Source organism: Myotis nattereri, assembly GCF_964212035.1.
Source record: "Myotis nattereri genome assembly, chromosome: 12".
Classification (NCBI taxonomy): Eukaryota; Metazoa; Chordata; class Mammalia; order Chiroptera; family Vespertilionidae; genus Myotis; species Myotis nattereri.
In genome coordinates this window covers 66,757,528-66,777,012 of record NC_138087.1, presented here as the reverse complement: position 1 = coordinate 66,777,012, position 19,485 = coordinate 66,757,528, and the positions used below count along the sequence as shown (strand labels likewise).

The 19,485-nt window shown below is 41.3% G+C and overlaps 2 protein-coding genes and 1 pseudogene across 3 annotated transcripts; 2 read left to right on the top strand and 1 right to left on the bottom strand.

Annotated features, from left to right (window-relative positions):
• Positions 1–5,513: 5,513 nt before the first annotated feature.
• Positions 5,514–6,491, top strand: LOC308527905 (olfactory receptor 1J4-like; the record flags this gene model as incomplete). The annotated part of the gene is made up of 1 exon (XM_081103339.1): positions 5,514–6,491. One exon carries the CDS (start codon positions 5,514–5,516, stop codon positions 6,489–6,491), a length of 978 nt encoding a protein of 325 aa, XP_080959465.1.
• Positions 6,492–7,847: 1,356 nt separating this feature from the next.
• On the bottom strand, positions 7,848–8,384 carry LOC308527930 (ADP-ribosylation factor 1-like; annotated as a pseudogene). Its single transcript has one exon. The product of its transcript is annotated as an ADP-ribosylation factor 1-like (transcript).
• Positions 8,385–18,290: 9,906 nt separating this feature from the next.
• Positions 18,291–19,277, top strand: LOC308527763 (olfactory receptor 1J4-like; the record flags this gene model as incomplete). Its single annotated transcript, XM_081103161.1, has 1 exon — positions 18,291–19,277. The coding sequence occupies one exon, from the start codon at positions 18,291–18,293 to the stop codon at positions 19,275–19,277; it is 987 nt and encodes a 328-aa protein (XP_080959287.1).
• Positions 19,278–19,485: the final 208 nt, after the last annotated feature.

Sequence of the window (19,485 nt, the reverse complement as noted above, 5' to 3'; positions counted from 1 at the left end):
CTGGCCTGGTCCCTCCCAACTGCCCTCCCCTCCCGACCATCATTTGGCAGCCATCTTGTGTCCACATGGGTCGGTCATCTTGTGTATTGGAGTGATGGTCAATTTGTATATTAGCTCTTTATTATATAGGATATGCAAAATACCATGCAAACCTGTTACACAATCATAATTGTGGTTTGTCTCCGTCTGTTATGAGATGTCTGATTTTTTGCTTATGCAGTTTTAAAAATTTTATGCTATAGAAGACTCACTTATTTAGCCTCATGATCTGCTCCTGGTGATCTTTCTTTCTTTCTTTCTTTCTTTCTTTCTTTCTTTTTAACTGATTTTTATATGCTGGCTTAAAGCTGATTATGCACATCTCTTCCTAATTCACAATCAATGACATCATGTTGTCTGACTGCAATAGCCATGGTAAGAATAATTACACTATGAAAATTATGATCTAAAAAACCTAGTTGTTAGAAAAAGAGAGGAATAGACTTTTTAAAAAATGCATTTAAGATCAAATCACTTTGTTTATAATTAGGAAAAGTCTTTAGTAGTGGGTCCTACCTTAACACCTCATCTTCGTCTGATAACTGTATAGATACTTTATATCCATAGTAATAGATACAGATAGAGATATAGAGATACAGATAGAGATATAGATACCAGTATAGTATAGCTGGTCAAGATTCACCTTTCTCACAGTTAGTGTTTAAATGATATTTCTTTTTCATCACTTTAAACTTTTCTTTGTCCTTATGTCTGTCAGGTGTGCACTTGTAAAAATGTAATGCTGGTTTTTGCTTATTTTATGTATGGCAACAATTATTATATATCTGGAGAATATTGTCTATAAACATCTAATCATAATATATTTGAATTTATATTTTCCATATTACTTTGTTTTTTATTTGCTACATCTGTTTCACAGATATCCTCTGTCGCATTCCTCCACTTTAACTGAATACATATTTTAAAATTCAATTTTCCCTCAATTAACTTATTAATCATACATTATTATTTTTATAGTTTTATAATTATTTTCTGTGCTGTATGCAGATATCACTTCTTACTTTCTTTTCAGCCATCTGAGGTATACAATTCAGTGGCATTTAGGGCACTCATCACCAATATCTCATTTTATGACCACTAAAGAACACTCTAGAGAACATCAATTCAGTATTTTGCAACTGTGAATCAAATAAAAGCGAAGGTATCTATGAAGCAATGTGGAGAAATATGCAGATATATTGCTAAATGAAAAACAGCCATGTGTAAAAGAGCACGATAGCACGTTCCTCTTTATGTAACAATGAAGGGGAATGAAATACACATGCGTCTGCCCAGTTGAGTTGAAAGAAGTACAGGAAGAATAAATCAGAAACTGAGATTGTTCACCCACAGGAGGTGGGCAGAAGGGATGGCAAGATGAGTCGGGTTTTTTATGTAGTTTTGACTATGCTGCATTTTGCCACTCACAAATAAATAGGAGAGGTGGTGAATAAAGCAAAATAGATAAAAACAATACAAATGAACTGAAATTATATTTCAAATTAACTCCAAAATTAGACTAAAGACGAAAATAAAATAAATAACCTAAGCAATTCTTAAACCCAGAATTTTGTCTATATATTCCCACAATTAAAAATAGTCTAAACAATGTTATAAGCTGTTGAGTATCATTAACAGTGGTGTGAGTTCAAGATTCTGAAACAAGTCACCATATATCCAAAGACACAGGAACTAAATAAACACGGAGGAAAAGGGTTTCACTCTCACTCTTGGGAAAAGGTGCTCTGTACATGGAAAAGGAGAGGCTGGAAAGGACTCTATGGTGTCAAACCAGAATTGGAGCTATCAATCAGAAATCACGGGTTTTAAAATGTATAAATACATTGCAATTTATAGGTTTATATGAACATCTATACTGTCCCCTTTCCCCATTATTTCTGTGCCACTCCTGACCCATCTCCTGTGGTAAAAATTTACTTTAGTTTCTTAACTTCTGATTTTTTCTTCTGGTGTCTCTTTTATACATATTTTCCAGTTGGCTTCCTGTGATCATTTAGTATTTTTGTAAGTAATGAAGACACCAAAAGTTTCAAAATAAATAACACTGGTATTGTATTATAACTCAGAGAATAATAATCCATGTATCCATAATGATATCAATGAATAAAGAAAGAAATGAGTGCAGAATAAGGATAAGTTCCTTCTTGTAAAGGAATATCAACTTACACCTGCCAGGATGGTTCCTATCAATAAATCAACAAACAACAACTGCTGGCAAGGGTGTGGAGACAAGGAAACCCTAGGGCACTGTTGCTGGGAATGCAAACTGGTGCAGCCACTGTGGACAACAGCATGGAGTTTCCTCAAAAAATTAAAAATGGAACTGCCTTTCAACCCAGTAATCGCTCTTCTGGCAATATATCCTATGAATCCCAAAACACTAATCAGAAAGAATACATGCACCCCGATATTCATAGCAACACCATTCACATTTGTTAAGATCTGAAAACAGCCCACGTGCCCTTCAGCAGTTGAGTCTATAAAAAAGCTGTGGTGCATTTACACAATGGAATACTACACGGCTGTATAAAAGAAGGAACTCTTACCCTAGCAACAGCATAGATGGACCTGGAGAGTATTATGCTAAACAAAATAGGCAAGTCAGAGAAAGACACATACCACATGATCTCACTGATATGTGGAGTCGAATGAACAAACTGATGAACAAGATGGAATCAGAAGCATGGATACATAGAACAGAAAGGCAGAAACCAGAGGAGAGAAGGCTTGGAGTGACCAGATAAAGAAGCTGAAAGTATTAGCTGAAGAACATATATGCTAACCTCATGGACACAAACAATAGCGTAATGAAGGCAAAAAAGAGGGAGGAGAAGTGACAAGGAACAAGTCTTCAATAATGTCAACATTAACATTTTATTCATAAAAAGAAAAAAGTATAACTGAAAAGGAAGAAGAAATTATAGAATTAGAAAACTCACCGTTAGACCACCATATTTGCCTTGTAGGCATCAGCAATGGATGTGAAATATAGTGTGTGAGATTTTAATAAGAAAAATGTTAATTCTACAGTATCACAATAACTACCCAAATGCTACCTATTAATTACAAATTTAAAAGAGTAACTTAAAAAATGTTAACATTTTAGTGCATACACCACCTTAACCAATTGATCAAAGATAAAAACTCTAGTAATTGGAAAAATTAATATCACAAGCCTTCTAATTATATGCACTGTGGTATATATGCTGAAAACAATGCCTGTAACATATATGTATAAATGCATACACACATAGAAGGTAAACATCATAAAACGTTAACCATTAGGGAATCTGCCTGAAGCCTGTCCAGGAATTCTTGAAACCATTTTCACAACTTTTCTATATCTTTGAAATCATTTCAAAATAAAAAGTTGAAAAAACTTTGTTCCAGCTGGAGCAATGCCCAAGAACAAAGCAGTCCAGGGCATGACTGGAATTAGGGACACTGTCCCCTAGGACTCCAGTCCCTCTGGCTCTTGGATACACAGCTCCCCAAAGGGCAGTCAGAAATCAGCCACAGGCTTGGGGACTCGGTTGCCATCTCTCATTAGCAGTTAAGTGTCATCTGTGGACTCATTTCTCTGGAGCTGGTTAAGGAAAATGAAAGTCAGTAGAAGTGCCAAGGCCCCAGATATTGGTTCTGTGTGTCTGATGTTAGGTCTCCTGAAGAAAAGCTGAGGAGATGGGCGACAGTCTGGAGCAGAAGGTGTCTGACCTCATCAATGAGGAGCCTAGGTGAGAGGAGCTGGAAATCTGCCCTTGAAAATGGACCTGCCTGTGTGCTAGCGGGTTCATGTATGAAACCCTGTGTCCATGACTTTGTGTGTGTGTATGTATTGTGTATGCTTGGGTACGTGTTGTCTTATACTTGTGTGTGTGCGTGTGTGTGTTTTCTAGGTATCTGATCCACAGTCTTGTTTAGGGTGTGCAGAGAAAAAGACAAGTCACCTCCTCGTGTGTGGTGAGGGACTCCTGATTAATGTCTGTGATCGTAAACACTGGCATCACAGCTGAGCATTGGGAGTGAGTGCTGTCTCTGCAACTGGACAGGAAGATGCCGACCTTGCAAGGAATCAAGGTCAGCACAGTGAGGGCTCAGACCTCTGCTCAGCAGCATGTGCTGGTACATGTGCGAGCTCTGTTTATAGGGGACACACTCATCTGTGAGAACAGGAAGGTGTGTTGTTGGGTTTTCTCTGTCTGTTATCATGTGTGTGACCACATGCATGGGGTGTTGTTACTGGGTTAATGATGTGCCTATGACTGAACAGGCTTAACTTCCCCATGCTGACTGCTTCCCCAGGAAGGAGATGGTAAGGAGGAGGGTGTGTGCTGCTTGTTGTACTGAGTGTGGCTGGATGTGTATGTGTGTTGCTGGTGTGTGTTTCTTGTGGGATTTTTAAAAAATATTTTTTATTGACTTTTTACGAGGGGAAGGGAGAGGGATAGAGAGTTAGAAACATCGATGAGAGAGAAACATCGATCAGCTACCTCCTGCACACCCTCATAACACTGGTAATGTATTATTACTCAGAGAATAATACTCCATGTATCCATGTATCCATGATATCAATGAATAAAGAAAGGAATGAGTGCAGAATAAGGATAAGTTTCTTCTTATAAAGGAATGTCAACTTACACCTGCCAAAATGGTTCCTATCAATAAATCAACAAACAACAACTACTGGAAAGGATGTGGAGACAAGAAAACCCTAGGGCACTGTTGCTGGGAATGCAAACTGGTGCAGCCACTGTGGACAACAGCATGGAGTTACCATTACTGGGGATGTGTCCGCAACCAAGGTACATGCCCTTTACCGGAATTGAAACTGGGACCTTTCAGTCCACAGGCCAACACCCAATCCACTGAGACAAACCGGTTAGGGCTCTTGTGGGATTTTTGAATTATTTGTGGCCTTGTGAGTTTTGGTGATGTAGGTGTATAGTGCAGAGTTATGTATATTGGTGAGTTGAGTGTTTTCCAGGTGTGTCATGAACCTGTGTTGATGTGCATTGAGAGTGTGTTTGTGGGTGAGTGGTGCATGATTGTCTGTCGTGAAGGTCTCACTTTGTGTTTTACTTGTGACTTGTGTGTATGTATATGAGTATTTATAGCTGAACCCCACACTGACCATCCATTCATTAGGATGGAAAAGTGGTCACCAGTGACTGGAATCCTCAAATCAGCTGTGTGTGTGTGTGTGTGTGTGTGTGTATCCCCTCATGCTCCTGTGTGATAATGTCTACTTACTACTTTGGGGTTCAGTGTTTTCCTGGAGCCAGACTACAATGAAGGGAAGTTTTATACATTCACAGATATAAGAAATTAATATGAACAAATTTAAAAATGGTTTTCCCAAAAAATTAGAGTATGAGATGTGATGATCCTGGTCATCATGTTTAATTTCCTGAGATTCCCACACTTTCTTCATCCCCAGCAGACAGAAGAGCAGCATGAGGCCTGAGAACCAGAGCAGCGTGTCCCAGTTCCTCCTCCTGGGGCTCCCCATCCCGCCAGGGCAGCAGGGCGTGTTCTTCACCCTGTTCCTGGGCATCTACCTGACCACAGTGCTGGGCAACCTGCTCATCATCCTGCTCATCAGGCTGGACTCTCGCCTGCACACGCCCATGTACTTCTTCCTCAGCCACTTGGCCTTCTCTGACATTTCTCTTTCATCTGTCACTGTCCCTAAGATGCTCATGAACATGCAGACTCAGCAACAATCCATCTCCTATGTGGGATGCATTTCTCAGATGTATTTCTTCATACTTTTTGCTGGTCTTGACAATTTCCTTCTGGCTGTGATGGCATATGACAGGTACGTGGCCATCTGTCACCCTCTACACTACACCACCATCATGAGGGAGGGGCTGTGTGTGCTGCTGGTGGCTAGCTCCTGGGTTCTCTCCTGTGTCCATGATTTGCTGCACACTCTCCTATTGGTCCGACTGTCCTTCTCTGCAGACAATACCATCCCCCACTTCTACTGTGACCTTGCAGCGCTCCTGAAGCTGAGCTGCTCTGATGTCTCCCTCAATAAGCTGATGATTTTCACTGAGGCAGGAATGCTTTTCTTCCTGCCTTTTGGTGTTATTTTGGGCTCTTATGTCCGTATCGGGACTATCATGCTGAGGGTCCCCTCTGCTAAGAGACTCTTTAAAACCTTTTCTACCTGTGGCTCCCATCTCTCTGTGGTGTTTTTATATTACGGGACAGCTGCAGGTGTTAACTTTTTCTCCTCATCATGGGGTTCCAAAGACATAATTGCTTCAGTCATGTATACAGTAGTTACCCCCATGCTGAACCCCTTCATCTACAGCCTGAGGAACAGAGATATAAAACAGGCCCTAGTGATGTGTGTCTATAGGGTTAAATTTTTTAAGCAGCAAATACTTAATCCTCTTGTTGCAGTCAGGAGCATAGGGAGATAGATCTCCTAAAATTATTGTATAGTCGACACCTCCATATAACTTTCCTAGAATATGCATTCTCTTCTCATGTATAAGCATTGTTATAAGTGCACTAGCTCATGTTTGCTACTTGCGTTGTTAATAATTTTTCATTCCCAATTGATAATTTTTGCTTGTTCATCATATAAGAAAATGCAAAATACTATGCAAAACAAGTTGCACAATCATAATTGCAGGTTTTTCTCTTTCTGTTTTGAGATATGTTATTTTTTTACTTATGCATTTTTGACATTTTTTTTCATGTATAGAAAGCAGCAAGAGGTTCCAGGACACCAGATGAACCAGTTCTGAGATTTTCCCCAAGATAAATTCTAACAGATCTAGGTTCTTCAGTGTTTATCAAAATACAAAAGAAAAAAGTAGAGGTTGTTGTTTTTGATGTCAATCTGGCCCTTGCAGGCTGAGGGAGTGAAAGCACATGTGGACGGGGGCTCTGAGGAGCTGGCTCTAGGATGACTGGTCACCTGTCTGCACTCCTACTCGTGAGACCAAGACAACCTGGCGCAAGTGAGTGTGTGAAGGGACCATGGAGGCCTCCTGTTCTGGCCTGAGTGGTCCCACCAAAGCACCTACACTGATCCACACTGACCGAAGGGAAGGCTGGGGTCCCTCAAAGGGGTCTGAGTGGTGGCTGCAGCCCCCAGCCCACCCCCATAGGCAGTGGTGTAGGCACAGGTACAGCACGAATGCTATGGGATGCAGATGACTCAGCGAGACAAAGACCATCAGGGCCTGTAAGTGACCATGCGGAATGTATTGTGGCTGGTTCTGCCCACTGCACGCTCCAGATGGGACACAGACCAAGGCAGACTGGACTCGAATGATTACTGCAGAACCCACACTAGGAACATTTCTCCCTTCTCTGTGTTAAAGTGTCTCCTTACCTTGTATTTATACTATAAAAAATGCACTGAGGTTGTGTTAAAAACCAACCACCAAAATGGATCTCAACACAGATTTAAAGCCCTGAGGAGGAGCGTTGAGGTGATCTCACAGCAACTCCTAGAGGCCCTGCCCTAGGTGCCCAAAATCCCTTCTCAGTATAAACAGTGGGTTGATTCTGTTATTTTTATTTTTTACAATAAGAAAATCTAAGTAATATTGCTTAGGAGTACAGAAACTGCCTCATTGGAAACAAGGACTATTTACATTAAATACAAACCCAGTTGCAGGCTGTGTCTGCACATGTACAGCATGACAAAGCACAGTGGGACTGACCATGGAGACAGCTTCTGGCACTCACACCACAGGGGCACGTCTGCCACATGAGAGGAAAGCAGGGTGAAGAGGGAGTGAGGCGGAAGAGAGGAGTTCGGCTCACTTCTGGTTTCGGAGCTGATTGGACAGCCAGTCCAGTCCCTCATAGAGCCCGTCCCCACTGGTGGCACAGGTAGCCTCAATGGACCAGTTCCTGTGGAGCAGAGTGGAGGCCCAGCTTGTCTGTGATTTCAACGGCATTCATGGCATTGGGGAGGTCCTGCTTGTTTGCGAACATGAGCAGGACAGCAGCCCTGAGCTCATCCTCTGCCAGCATCCACATAAGCTTCTCTCGAGCCTTGTTCGCATGCTATCGGTCATTGGTGTCAACCACAAAGATGAGACCTGTGTGTTCTGGAGGCCACACAGAGGCCAGATATTGTTCTGGCCATCCACGTCCCACACAGTGAAGCTGTTGTTCTTATACTCCACAGTCTCCACGTTGAATCCTATGGTGGGGATGGTGGTCATGATCTCACCCAGTTTCAGTTTGTACAGGATGGTGGTCTTCCCCGCAGTGTCCAGGCCCACCATGAGAAGGCGCATTTCTTTTTTGCCAAAAAGTCCCTTGAAGAGGTTCACAAAGATATTCCTCATGCTGTAGACTGGAGGGAGAGACACTGGCCAGAGAAACCCTCGGCAGCCGCCGTGCTTCTGTTACTCTGAGCCAGGCTTTGGTTTCACTCCCACCCATTTTTAATGTTTTTATGTTGTAGAACATTCACTTATTTAGCATCATGATCTGTGCTTGGCGATCTTTCTTTTTTTTTGAACTGATTGTTTTTATGCTGGCTTTTGTTGGCTTCTGGCTAATTATGTTGGCCGACTGCAATCAGCCGTGATAAGAATAATTACACTATAAAAATTGGTATGTGCTAGAAAGCAAGGCTTTTAGAAAAAGAAACTTTTTAGGAATGCATTTAAGAGCACACCACTAGTTTTATAATTAGGAAGAGTTTGTTGTAATGGGTTCCTACCTTAATACCTCATCTACTTCTGATATTAATATAAATACTTTATATCAATACTAGAGGCCCAGTGCATGAAATTCATGCATGGGTAAGGTCCTGAGGCCTGGCCAGCAATCAGGGACAATCAAGGCCTACCAGATGCTCGCCGGGTCCTTCCAAAATTCCACGCCATCCCCTAGTGATCAGCACACATGATAGCAAGCAATCAAACTCCCCATCACCTGGTTGAACTCCCGAGGGACACTGTGCATATTAGCCTTTTATATATGGAGATAAGTATAGATACATATACAGAAATAGATAAAATAGAGATATAGATAGAGATATAGTTACTAGTATAGTATAGTATAGTATAGTATAGTATAGTACAGTACAATATAGTATAGTCAAGATGCAGCTTTCTCGTGGTTACAGTAGGTCTCGGGTCACATCGGAGATCTGTTCCTATGGCGCGACATAATGTAACGTGGTTTTCGCAGTAAGTCAGAACCCATATACATAAGCACCTATGTCACTCACATGGAGCAGATATACAGCAGTAATATAGTGAAACAGTAAAAACAATTTAAAAGAAATATAACAATTCTTGGCCTTTTCTTGTGGTAAATAAATAATAAAAACATAAGGCCTATTGTGCTCAATTAATATCTGACAAAGGAGGCAAGAGCATAAATGGAGTGAAGATAGTCTCTTCAATGAATGGTTTTAGGAATATTGGATAGATGCATGCAAAAAAAATGAAATTAGACCACCAACTTACACCATACACAAAAAATAAACTCAAAATGAATAAAAGACTTAAATGTAAGAAGTGAAACCATGAAAATCTTAGAACAAACAATCGGCAGCAAAATCTCAGATATCTCTCATAGCAATAATGTGTTTCCTGATACATCTCCTAGGACAATAGAAACTAAGGAGAAATAAACAAATGGGACTACATCAAAATAAAAAGTTTCTGCACAGCAAAAGAAACCATCAACAAAATAACAAGAGAACCCATTGCATGGGAGAACATATTTGCCAATGATACATCCGATAAGGGGTTAATCTGCAGAATTTATAGGGAACTCATACAATTTAACAAAAGGAAGATAAACAATTGAATTAAAAAATGGGCAAAGGACCTAAATAGACACTTCTCCAAAGAGGATATACAGAAAGCCAAAAGGCATATGAAAAAATGCTCAAAGTCACTAATTATCCGAGAGATGCAAATCAAAACGACAATTAGGTACTATCTCACACCTGTCAAAATGGCTATCATCAACAAATCAACAAATGACAAATGTTGGTGAGGATATGGAGAGAAGGGAACCTTCATATATTGCAGGTGGAAATGCAGACTGATGCAGCCACTGTGGAAAACTGTATGGAGTTTCTTCAAAAAATTAAAAATGAAACTACCATTTGACCAAGTGATCCCACTTCTAGGAATATATCCCAAGAAATCAGAAACACCAGTCAGAAAGGATATATGCACCCCTATGTTTATAACAGCACAATTTACAATAGCTAAGATTTGGAAACAGCCTAAGTGACCATCAGCAGATGAGTGGATTAGAAAGCTGTGGTACATCTACACAATGGAATGCTACACTGCTCTAAAAAAGAAAGAACTCTTACCATTCGCAACAGCATGGATAGACCTGGAGAGCATTATGCTAAGCTAAATAAGCCAATCAGAGAAAGACAAATATCACATGATCTCACTCATTTGTGGAATATAATGAACAACATAAACTGATGAACAAAAATAGATCCAGAGACACAGAAGCATCAAACAGACTGTCATACCTCAGAGGGAAGGTAGGAGAGTTGGAGTGGGTGGAAAAAAATCAACCAATGAAATTGTATGCATAACCCATAAACACAGACATTAGAGTAGTGAAGGCCTGGGGTCGGGGGTGGTGGTGGTGGTGGTGGTGCAGGTGGGCTAGGAGAGGTCAATAGGGAAAAAAGAGGCCATATGTAATACTTTAAACAATAAAGATTTTTTTAAAAAGAAAGGAAAAAAAGAAATTGAGGAAGATACAAATAGGTGGGAGCATATATCTTGTTCACGGATCTGAAAAACTAACATTATTAAAATGTCTATAGTACCCAAACCAATCTAGGACATATATTCCAAAAAGTTATATGGAACCAAAATGACCCCAAGAACCTAAGCATTTTAAAAAATATATATTTTATTGGTTTTTCACAGAGATGAAGGGAGAGGAATAGAGAGTTAGAAACATCGATGAGAGAAACATCGATCAGCTGCCTCCTGCACACCTCCTACTTGAGATGTGCCCGCAACCAAGGTACATGCCCTTGACCGGAATCAAACCTGGGACCTTTCAGTTCGCAGGCGGTGCTCTATCCACTGAGCCAAACCAGTTAGGGCAAAGCATTCTTAAGAAAAAAGAACAAAGTTGGATGCATCACAATACTCGATATCAAACTATACTATCAGGCCATTATAATCAAAACAGCCTGTCATTGGCATAAGAACAGGAATACAGAATATATGGAACAGAACAGAGAACCCAGAAGTCAACCCATGGCTTTCTAGTCAATTAGTATTTGACAAAGGAGGGAAGAGCATAGAATGGAGTAAAGACAATCTCTTCATGAGTGGTGTCGGGAAAATTGGACAGATACATGCAAAAAAATGAACTAGACCACCAACTTACACCATACACAAGAATAAACTCAAAATGGGTAAAAGACTTAAATGTAAGTCGTAAAAACCATAAAAATCCTAGAAGGAAACACAGGCAACAAAATCTGACACATTTCTCATAGCAATATTTTTGCTGATATATGTCCTAGGGCAGTGGTCGGCAAACTGCAGCTCATGAGCCACATGTGGCTCTATGGCCCCTTGAGTGTGGCTCTTCCACAAAATAACAACTTCTGCACATGGGCCAGGAAGTTTCAATCGCACTGTACATGAGCGCCCACACGTGGTATTTTGTGGAAAAGCCACACTCAAGGGGCCAAAGAGCCGTATGTGGCTCGCGAGCCGCAGTTTGCCTACCACTGTCCTAGGGCAATGGAAAGAAAGGAAAAAATAAACAATGGGGCTACATCTACACTAATAAAAGACAAAGATGCTAATTGACCATACCTTTGCGACACCCACCAGTCAATCAGAAGAGCATGCAATTTAACCCAACAAAGATGGCAGTTAATTTGCATACACAGGCACCCAGCAAAGACTGAAGACACTGTAGAAGGAAGCCAAGCACTGCAGAAGGGAGCCAAGCGGCGGAAAAGGGAACAGATCGGAGGTAGCAGAGATGGGAGCGTAGCTGAGGCAGCGGACACAGGAGGGAGCCAAGGCAGCGGGGAAGGGGGGAGCCAAGTGGCAGGGAAGGGAGGGAGCTGTAGTGGCGGAGACGGGAGGGAGCGAAGTCCGCCTCCAGCTTTGATCCCTTCTCTGCTTCGCTCAGGCCTCAGGAAGCCCTGTTCTTGCAGGAATACGCCTGAGGAAGCCCTATTCTTGCAGGAATCTTCCTGCAACGGGCCTCTAGTGAAAATATAATGCTTTTACACAGCAAAAGAAACCATCAACATAATGAAAAGGGAACCACTGTATGAGAGAACATATTTGCCAATAATACATCTGATAAGGGGTTAATTTCCCAAATATGTAAATAATGTCTACAACTCAACACCAGGAAAACAAACAATCCAGTTAAAAAATGGGCAAAGGACCTGAATAGACACTTCTCCAAAGAGGACACACAGATGGCCAACAGACACATGAAAAAATGTTCAATATCACTAATCATCTGAGATATGCAAATTAAAACCATTATGAGATGTCACCTCACACCTGCCAGCATGACATCATCAATAAATCAATAAATCAACAAACAGCAAGTACTGGCAAAGATGTGGAGAAAAAGGAACCCTAGTACACTGTTAGTGGGAATGTAGACTGGTACAAGCACTATGGAAAAGAGTTAAAGTTTCCTCAAAAAATAAAAAATGGAGCTGTCATTTGACCCCATGATCCCACTTCTCAGAATATATCCTAAGAAGTCTGAAACACCAACCAGAACCAATATATGCACCCCCATGGTCATAGCAGCATTATTTACTATAGCTAAGATCTGGAAACAACTCAAATGGCCATCAGTATGTAAACTGATAAAAAATACAGTGGTGCATTTGCAGAATGGAATACTATACATCTGTAAAAAGAAGGGTCTCTTAACCTTTGAGACAGTATGGAGGGACTTGGAGAGTGTTATGCCAGTCAGAGAAAGACAAGTAACACATGATCTCACTTATCCCTGGAATCTAATGAACAAAATAAACTGATGAACAAAAGAGACCCAGCATGCAATGGACTGACCTATTTGAGAGAAAAGGGGGTGAGGGGGCAGGGAGAGATTAACCAAAGAACTAATATGCATATATGCATAACCATGGACACAGACAGGAGAGCACTGAAGGCATGGGGAGGGGGTGGCATTCAACAATAAAGATAAATTTTAAAAAAAAGAAGTTACAAAATACTCATGAAGATATAAAATATGGCATAAGGAACATAGTCAATAATATTGTAATAACTGTGTGTTTCCCAGTAGGTACAGGAAATATCAGGATGAACACTTTGGAAAGTACATGATTGTCTAACCACTATGCTGTACATGTGAAACTAATACAAAATAATATTGTACGTAAACTATAATTTAATTTTTTAATTTAAAAAATGAGAAAAAGAAAAGTAATAAGATCACATGATCTTATTCATATGTGGAATCTAATGAACAAGAAAAACTGATGAACAAAATAGATCCAGAGACATAGAAACATGGAACAGACTGACAAATCTTAGAGGGAAGGTGGGGGAGCGGGGGTGGGAAGTGATTAACCAGGGACCTTATATGCATAGCCCATGGACACAGACAATAGTGTGGTGAAGGAATGGAAGGAGGGTTGTGGGACGGAGGGGGTCAATGTGAAAAAATACAAAGGGGATATGTGTAATGCTTTCAACTAATAAAGATACATTTAAAAAAATAAAAACACCAAGATTTTTTGAGGTTTAAGTGACATATAAAAAATTTAATATATTGAAAGTATACAATTTGGATAGTTTTGACATATGTATACACCCATTAAGCTATCACTACAAGCTGTCAGGACCACAGAGTTTCCCCAAGCCTACCTCCTGCTGCCCTTTTGCTCCTCACCTCTGTCCCCCAAGGGAACCACTAATCTGTTTCTGTCACATAAACTAGTTTGCACCTTCTAGAAGTTTATCTAAATGGGGTCATACAGAATATATTCTTTTATTGCTGCCTTCTTTCACTCAGCATAAGCATTTTGAGATTCATCTATGTTTAATATGTATCAATACATGGTACATTCTTTGAGCTCATTAGGTCATGCTTTTTATTGGCAAGTAGTATTCCATTGTTTAGATGTACCACAGCTTTTTTGCCCATTCATCTGTTGATGGACATTTGAGATTGTTCCTAGTTTCAACCCTGATTTTTGTTGTGCCCCAGCACTTTTTGCCATTTACCGACCATATTTTTAATTAAAATTTGTTTTCGGCTCCCCCTACTTGAATGTGTGCTCTCCAAGAGGAATTTCTGTTTGTTTTATTCACTGCTGTGTCTCCAGAGTATGTATCTTACTTTTGTGAGAACCTTAGTAATTATTCAAGAGAATGTGTCAATGAATGAACAAATGAATCATTCAACATTACCAAATGCCTATTTCAGCCATAGCTGATACTTAGTGTTACACAGAAATTGACAATAATTCTAAACATTTATTAACCTTCCATTATGTGCTCATTTAATCATCCCTCAAACTCACCTGAAGAGTATTATTATTATTCCTACTTTGAAGGACCCAGGTCTCAGAGATCTTTGATAAATCTCTCAGACATGCTCTCTTAGTAAGGGGACAGAGCTCAGAATCTTTTTCCCAGAGCCTATAGACTCGATCCCATTGCCCCTGAACAAGGCACAGACCAGTGATGGCGAACCTTTTGAGCTCGGCGTGTCAGCATTTTGAAAAACCCTAACTTAACTCTGGTACCGTGTCACATATAGAAATTTTTTGATATTTGCAACCATAGTAAAACAAAGATTTATGTTTTTGATATTTATTTTATATATTTAAATGCCATTTAACAAAGAAAAATCAACCCCCAAAAAATGAGTTCATGTGTCACCTCTGACACGCGTGTCATAGGTTTGCCATCACTGGCACAGACCCTACACTATAGGACCCTACAGAGGATGGGGACACCAGTACATTTGAAGGGGCTTTGTGTTGGAACAGAGGTCTGTGTAGTGTTTTGCCAGCTTGCTGAAGCCCGTACACTGCCTGGGCCATTCACTGCTGGGCAGAGAAGCTGAAATTGTGATGCAGAGGCCACGGGCAACTGGGTACATCCTGCTTCCCGTCCAGAGACTTGACCAGAGGCCCGAGGTATCACTGGCATTAAGAACACTTTCTCCTGGGACTCCAGGTACAGCTCAGCTCCTCTGGCCCCTAAACATGTTCCATCCCAAGGGGCCAGGAGGAAGTTGGGCAGTTATCTCAATTGACTGCTGCTCTACTCAGGGACCTGGGCCTGCCTCCCTCTGGGGTCTCTTTCTGTTACTAACAGGGGATATTCTGCCTGTTGTTTTGAAGCTGGTGAACAAACATGAGAGTCTGTAAAGGTCCTAGGGCCATAAGGGTTTATTCCCCTTTCCTTTAAGTCTGGGTCTCCTGCACAGAAACTGAGGATTCCGGAGACAGCACAAAGCACAAGGTATGAGAGCTCACAGCCCTCGTATAGATTAGAAGGGACCCAGAAATCTCCATAGTCTGTGTGTGTGTGTGTGTGTGTGTGTGTGTGTGTGTGTGTGTGACTTACTCACACACTGAATGCCTCCACTGAGGACATGTATAAGTCACAGAAGGCGGAAAGTTTCCTCAGCGATGTCTGCCTTATTTCTCTTGTGTTTGTTGCCTGTGTGCTGCATGGAAGACCTTGTGCATCACTTGTGATTTGAATGTGTGACTGCCTGTGACTGCAATGTGTGTGGTGGAGGATGCTTGAGAGTTATGTGTGTGCAACTGTGCTGCACACGTGTGAGTGTGTTTTGTCTGAGTTTTGCATAGATTTCTGTGACATTGACTCACACTCTGGCTGTATTTACTTAGCTGGAGTGTAAGCCAGGGAAGTCTGTAAGTCTCCATCTGGCAAGGCTGTGGCTGTGATAGTGTGTGAGTGCTTTTGTGTTGTACAAACTCACACCTTGACTTCCTTCACACAGAAGATATGTAGGATGGAGACTTAAAACCAAGATACTGAAAAAGGCCAAACAAACAAACAAAAAAACCCCATCTTACTTTCATACATTTGGACTCACCATAGCTACAGATTAGAACCCACACAGGCAGCTTAAAAAAAAAAAAAAAGCCCATTTTGAAGATCTGTTGGGGGCCATTTTTTAGTGATTTGAATAATATAGGAGCATCCCTGAAGCCCAATATCTTTGATCTTCATCTTCAACTTTGTTACATAGTTTAGAAACTAAATGCTCCTATCTGAGGTCACATATGTCTACACTTAACTTTGTCTTTTTCCCACTTAATAGCTTTGTGGTCGTACATGCTCAGCAGCCTCCACTGTCAAATGGGAATAATGACAATCACTGTGGAATCTGGTCTGTAAGGTGCTTAAGTTCTAGCACATTGTAAGCACTTAGTAATTTGTAGCCTGTAGAGGCCATGACACCTGAATCTCCATTTCCTGAATGCTAGGAGACAATACCTGGTACACTGATAGAAAAATTTAGCCCAACCAAAGACTCCCCTGGACCTCCAGGCAGCCACTTCTCCTCTCTATTACTGAGTGTCTCCCAGCCACCTCTTTCACTCATGGTGCCGACAGAATCAAGGTACCATTTCTATATTGTTCCCTTTCCTTGAAATGGGTCTCTTCCAGAAGATGTTTGAGATCCTAGTTACTTACTGGGATTACTTAACCTTGTTACACACACACACACAACCATATTAATGCCAAGTTCTTCTCCCAAAAGTATGGGTATTTTGACATTCAACTTTAGCGTAACCTTTCTACCTCCCACAGGAAGAAATGGGTGAATTCTCTTCCCAGTGAAAAGCTGATCAGAAAGTCTACCTTTGAAACCAGGCCCTGCTGGGCAGTATCTATGTGAAATTGTGTAAGCAATCTCACTACTCCTGTTAGAGTGAGTAATAGAACAAAAATCTCTGTCTTCCCTACTTCGCAGACACAGAAGAAACATTGGTGGATGGACTGAAACCAGAAGTACATGAAAATCATTTGCAAACTACTGGGCTGTAGGAATATGACTGCTGTCTGAGCAAAAGGACTCCCTCAAATCCTGAGACCATATTGCTTAAGGTCCTGGCTGTTTTGTCTAATTAAAGAGAGGGATAAACAGAAGCGTTATAGGAACAGAGATTCCAATAAATCTAAGAAACATGAGAGAACTGAGACTATAGCAGTTACTAACTCTGTGATTATGATAGTTCTCACTCCTTCTGAGTATGTATATGATGAAGTTTTATAACAGCTATCTTCTGGGATTATTTAAAATTTAGTGAGGCAATAATGCAAAAATGTATTGGTTTGACAGAGTGTTCACTAAATGTCAGTTATTATAAATGTGAAGATCTGTACTAGAAACAGTGATGGTTAGTCAGGTAACTGTGAATCCTAATAGACACTTCCCATCCCTCAGGGTCCCCAGTCTCACCTGCCAGATCTCAGGTCTCAGGTGTTTCCTGCCTATGGATCCTCATTTCTGAGCCAGCATGAAGCACCCGGTACAGAAGGAGATAGATGCACTGAGGTAAGTTTATTTCTCGGCAAATAGATGGATGTGCATTTAGACTTGTTTCACCGGAAGATTTACCCAATGACAGGATATGCACTCCGAAATGCCTCTTGAGAGGGTGAGAGCTCAGATAAAAATAATGGGTATTATTTTGTGTTTATTTTATACAAGACACTGTTCCTAGATATTAACGTGTCTTGAATTTTAATCCTCTGGGAATATGTGACATTGGTATCACCACCTACTGTGGCACAACATGAGGCGAAGACAATCACCCCCTCAACTCATCCACCCAGAAAGTGGTAGGGCCAGACTTGCAGCACAAGGAATCTGGCTGCAGAGCTTCACGTTTACTCAGTCCTTTGTCAGGGGTTCCCAGAGGGTCAGGGGCTGAGGGAAGAGGTCCTGTGTGTCCCATTTATTCATGCATTTCCAATTAGTAGCATGGTGCCAGGAACCTGTCTAATTAAAAAATTAGGAAGAATGAATTTGCTCTAGTTTCATTTGACAAAAACAATGCTGGGCATTGAGGGTGTGTTGCTTGCTATGGCAGCTCTAGCTGATTATGTGTATGCAAGGATAGTCTTTTTCTCCAGGAGAAAGTAGAAGACCCTAAAGTGGTGGCCATAATCACACCTTGGAAGTATTTTACCTTTTTACACTGTTCTTTCATCCCCAGCAGACCCAAGAGGAACATGAGGCCTGAGAACCAGAGCAGCGTGTCCCAGTTCCTCCTCCTGGGACTCCCCATCCCGCCAGGGCAGCAGGGCGTGTTCTTCACCCTGTTCCTGGGCATGTACCTGACCACGGTGCTGGGCAACCTGCTCATCATCCTGCTCATCAGGCTGGACTCTCGCCTGCACACGCCCATGTACTTCTTCCTCAGCCACTTGGCCTTCTCTGACATTTCTCTTTCATCTGTCACTGTCCCTAAGATGCTCATGAACATGCAGACTCAGCAACAATCCATCTCCTATGGGGGATGCATTTCTCAGTTGTATTTTTTCATACATTTTGCAGGTATTGACAATTTTCTTCTCGCTGTGATGGCATATGACAGGTACGTGGCCATCTGTCACCCTCTGCACTACACCACCATCATGAGGGAGGGGCTGTGTGTGCTGCTGGTGGCTGGCTCCTGGGTTCTCTCCTGTGGCAGTGCCCTGTTACACACCTTCCTATTGGCCCAACTGTCCTTCTGTGCAGACCATACCATCACCCACTTCTTCTGTGACCTCACTGCACTTCTGAAGCTGAGCTGTCCAGACACCTCCCTGAATAAGCTGGTCATATTCACTGAGGGTGGATTGCTTTTCTCCATGCCTTTTGGTGTTATTTTGGGCTCCTATATCCGTATAGGGACCATCATCCTGAGGGTGCCCTCCACTAAGAGACTCTTTAAAGCCTTTTCTACCTGTGGCTCCCATCTCTCTGTGGTGTCTTTATACTATGGGACACTGGCAGGTGTTTACTTTTCCTCCTCATCATGGGATTCCAAAAACATAATTGCTTCTGTCATGTATACGGTAGTTACCCCCATGCTGAACCCCTTCATCTACAGCCTGAGGAACAGAGATATAAAACATGCCTTAGACATGTGTTTCAATAGGGTTAAGTTCTTTAAGACGCAATCACTAAATCCTCTGGTTTCAGTCAGGAGCACAGGGAGATATATCTCCTAAAATTACTGTATGGTCGACATCTCCATATAACTTTCATAGAATATCCAGTTCTTGTCATGTGTAAGTGTTGTTATATGTGCACTAGGTCACATTTGCTTCTAGGACTGTTAGTAATTTTTTATTCCTAATTGATAGGTTTTGCTTGTTCATCATCTCTTATCATATACTAGAGGCCTGGTGCACAAATTCATGCATGGGTGGGGCCCCT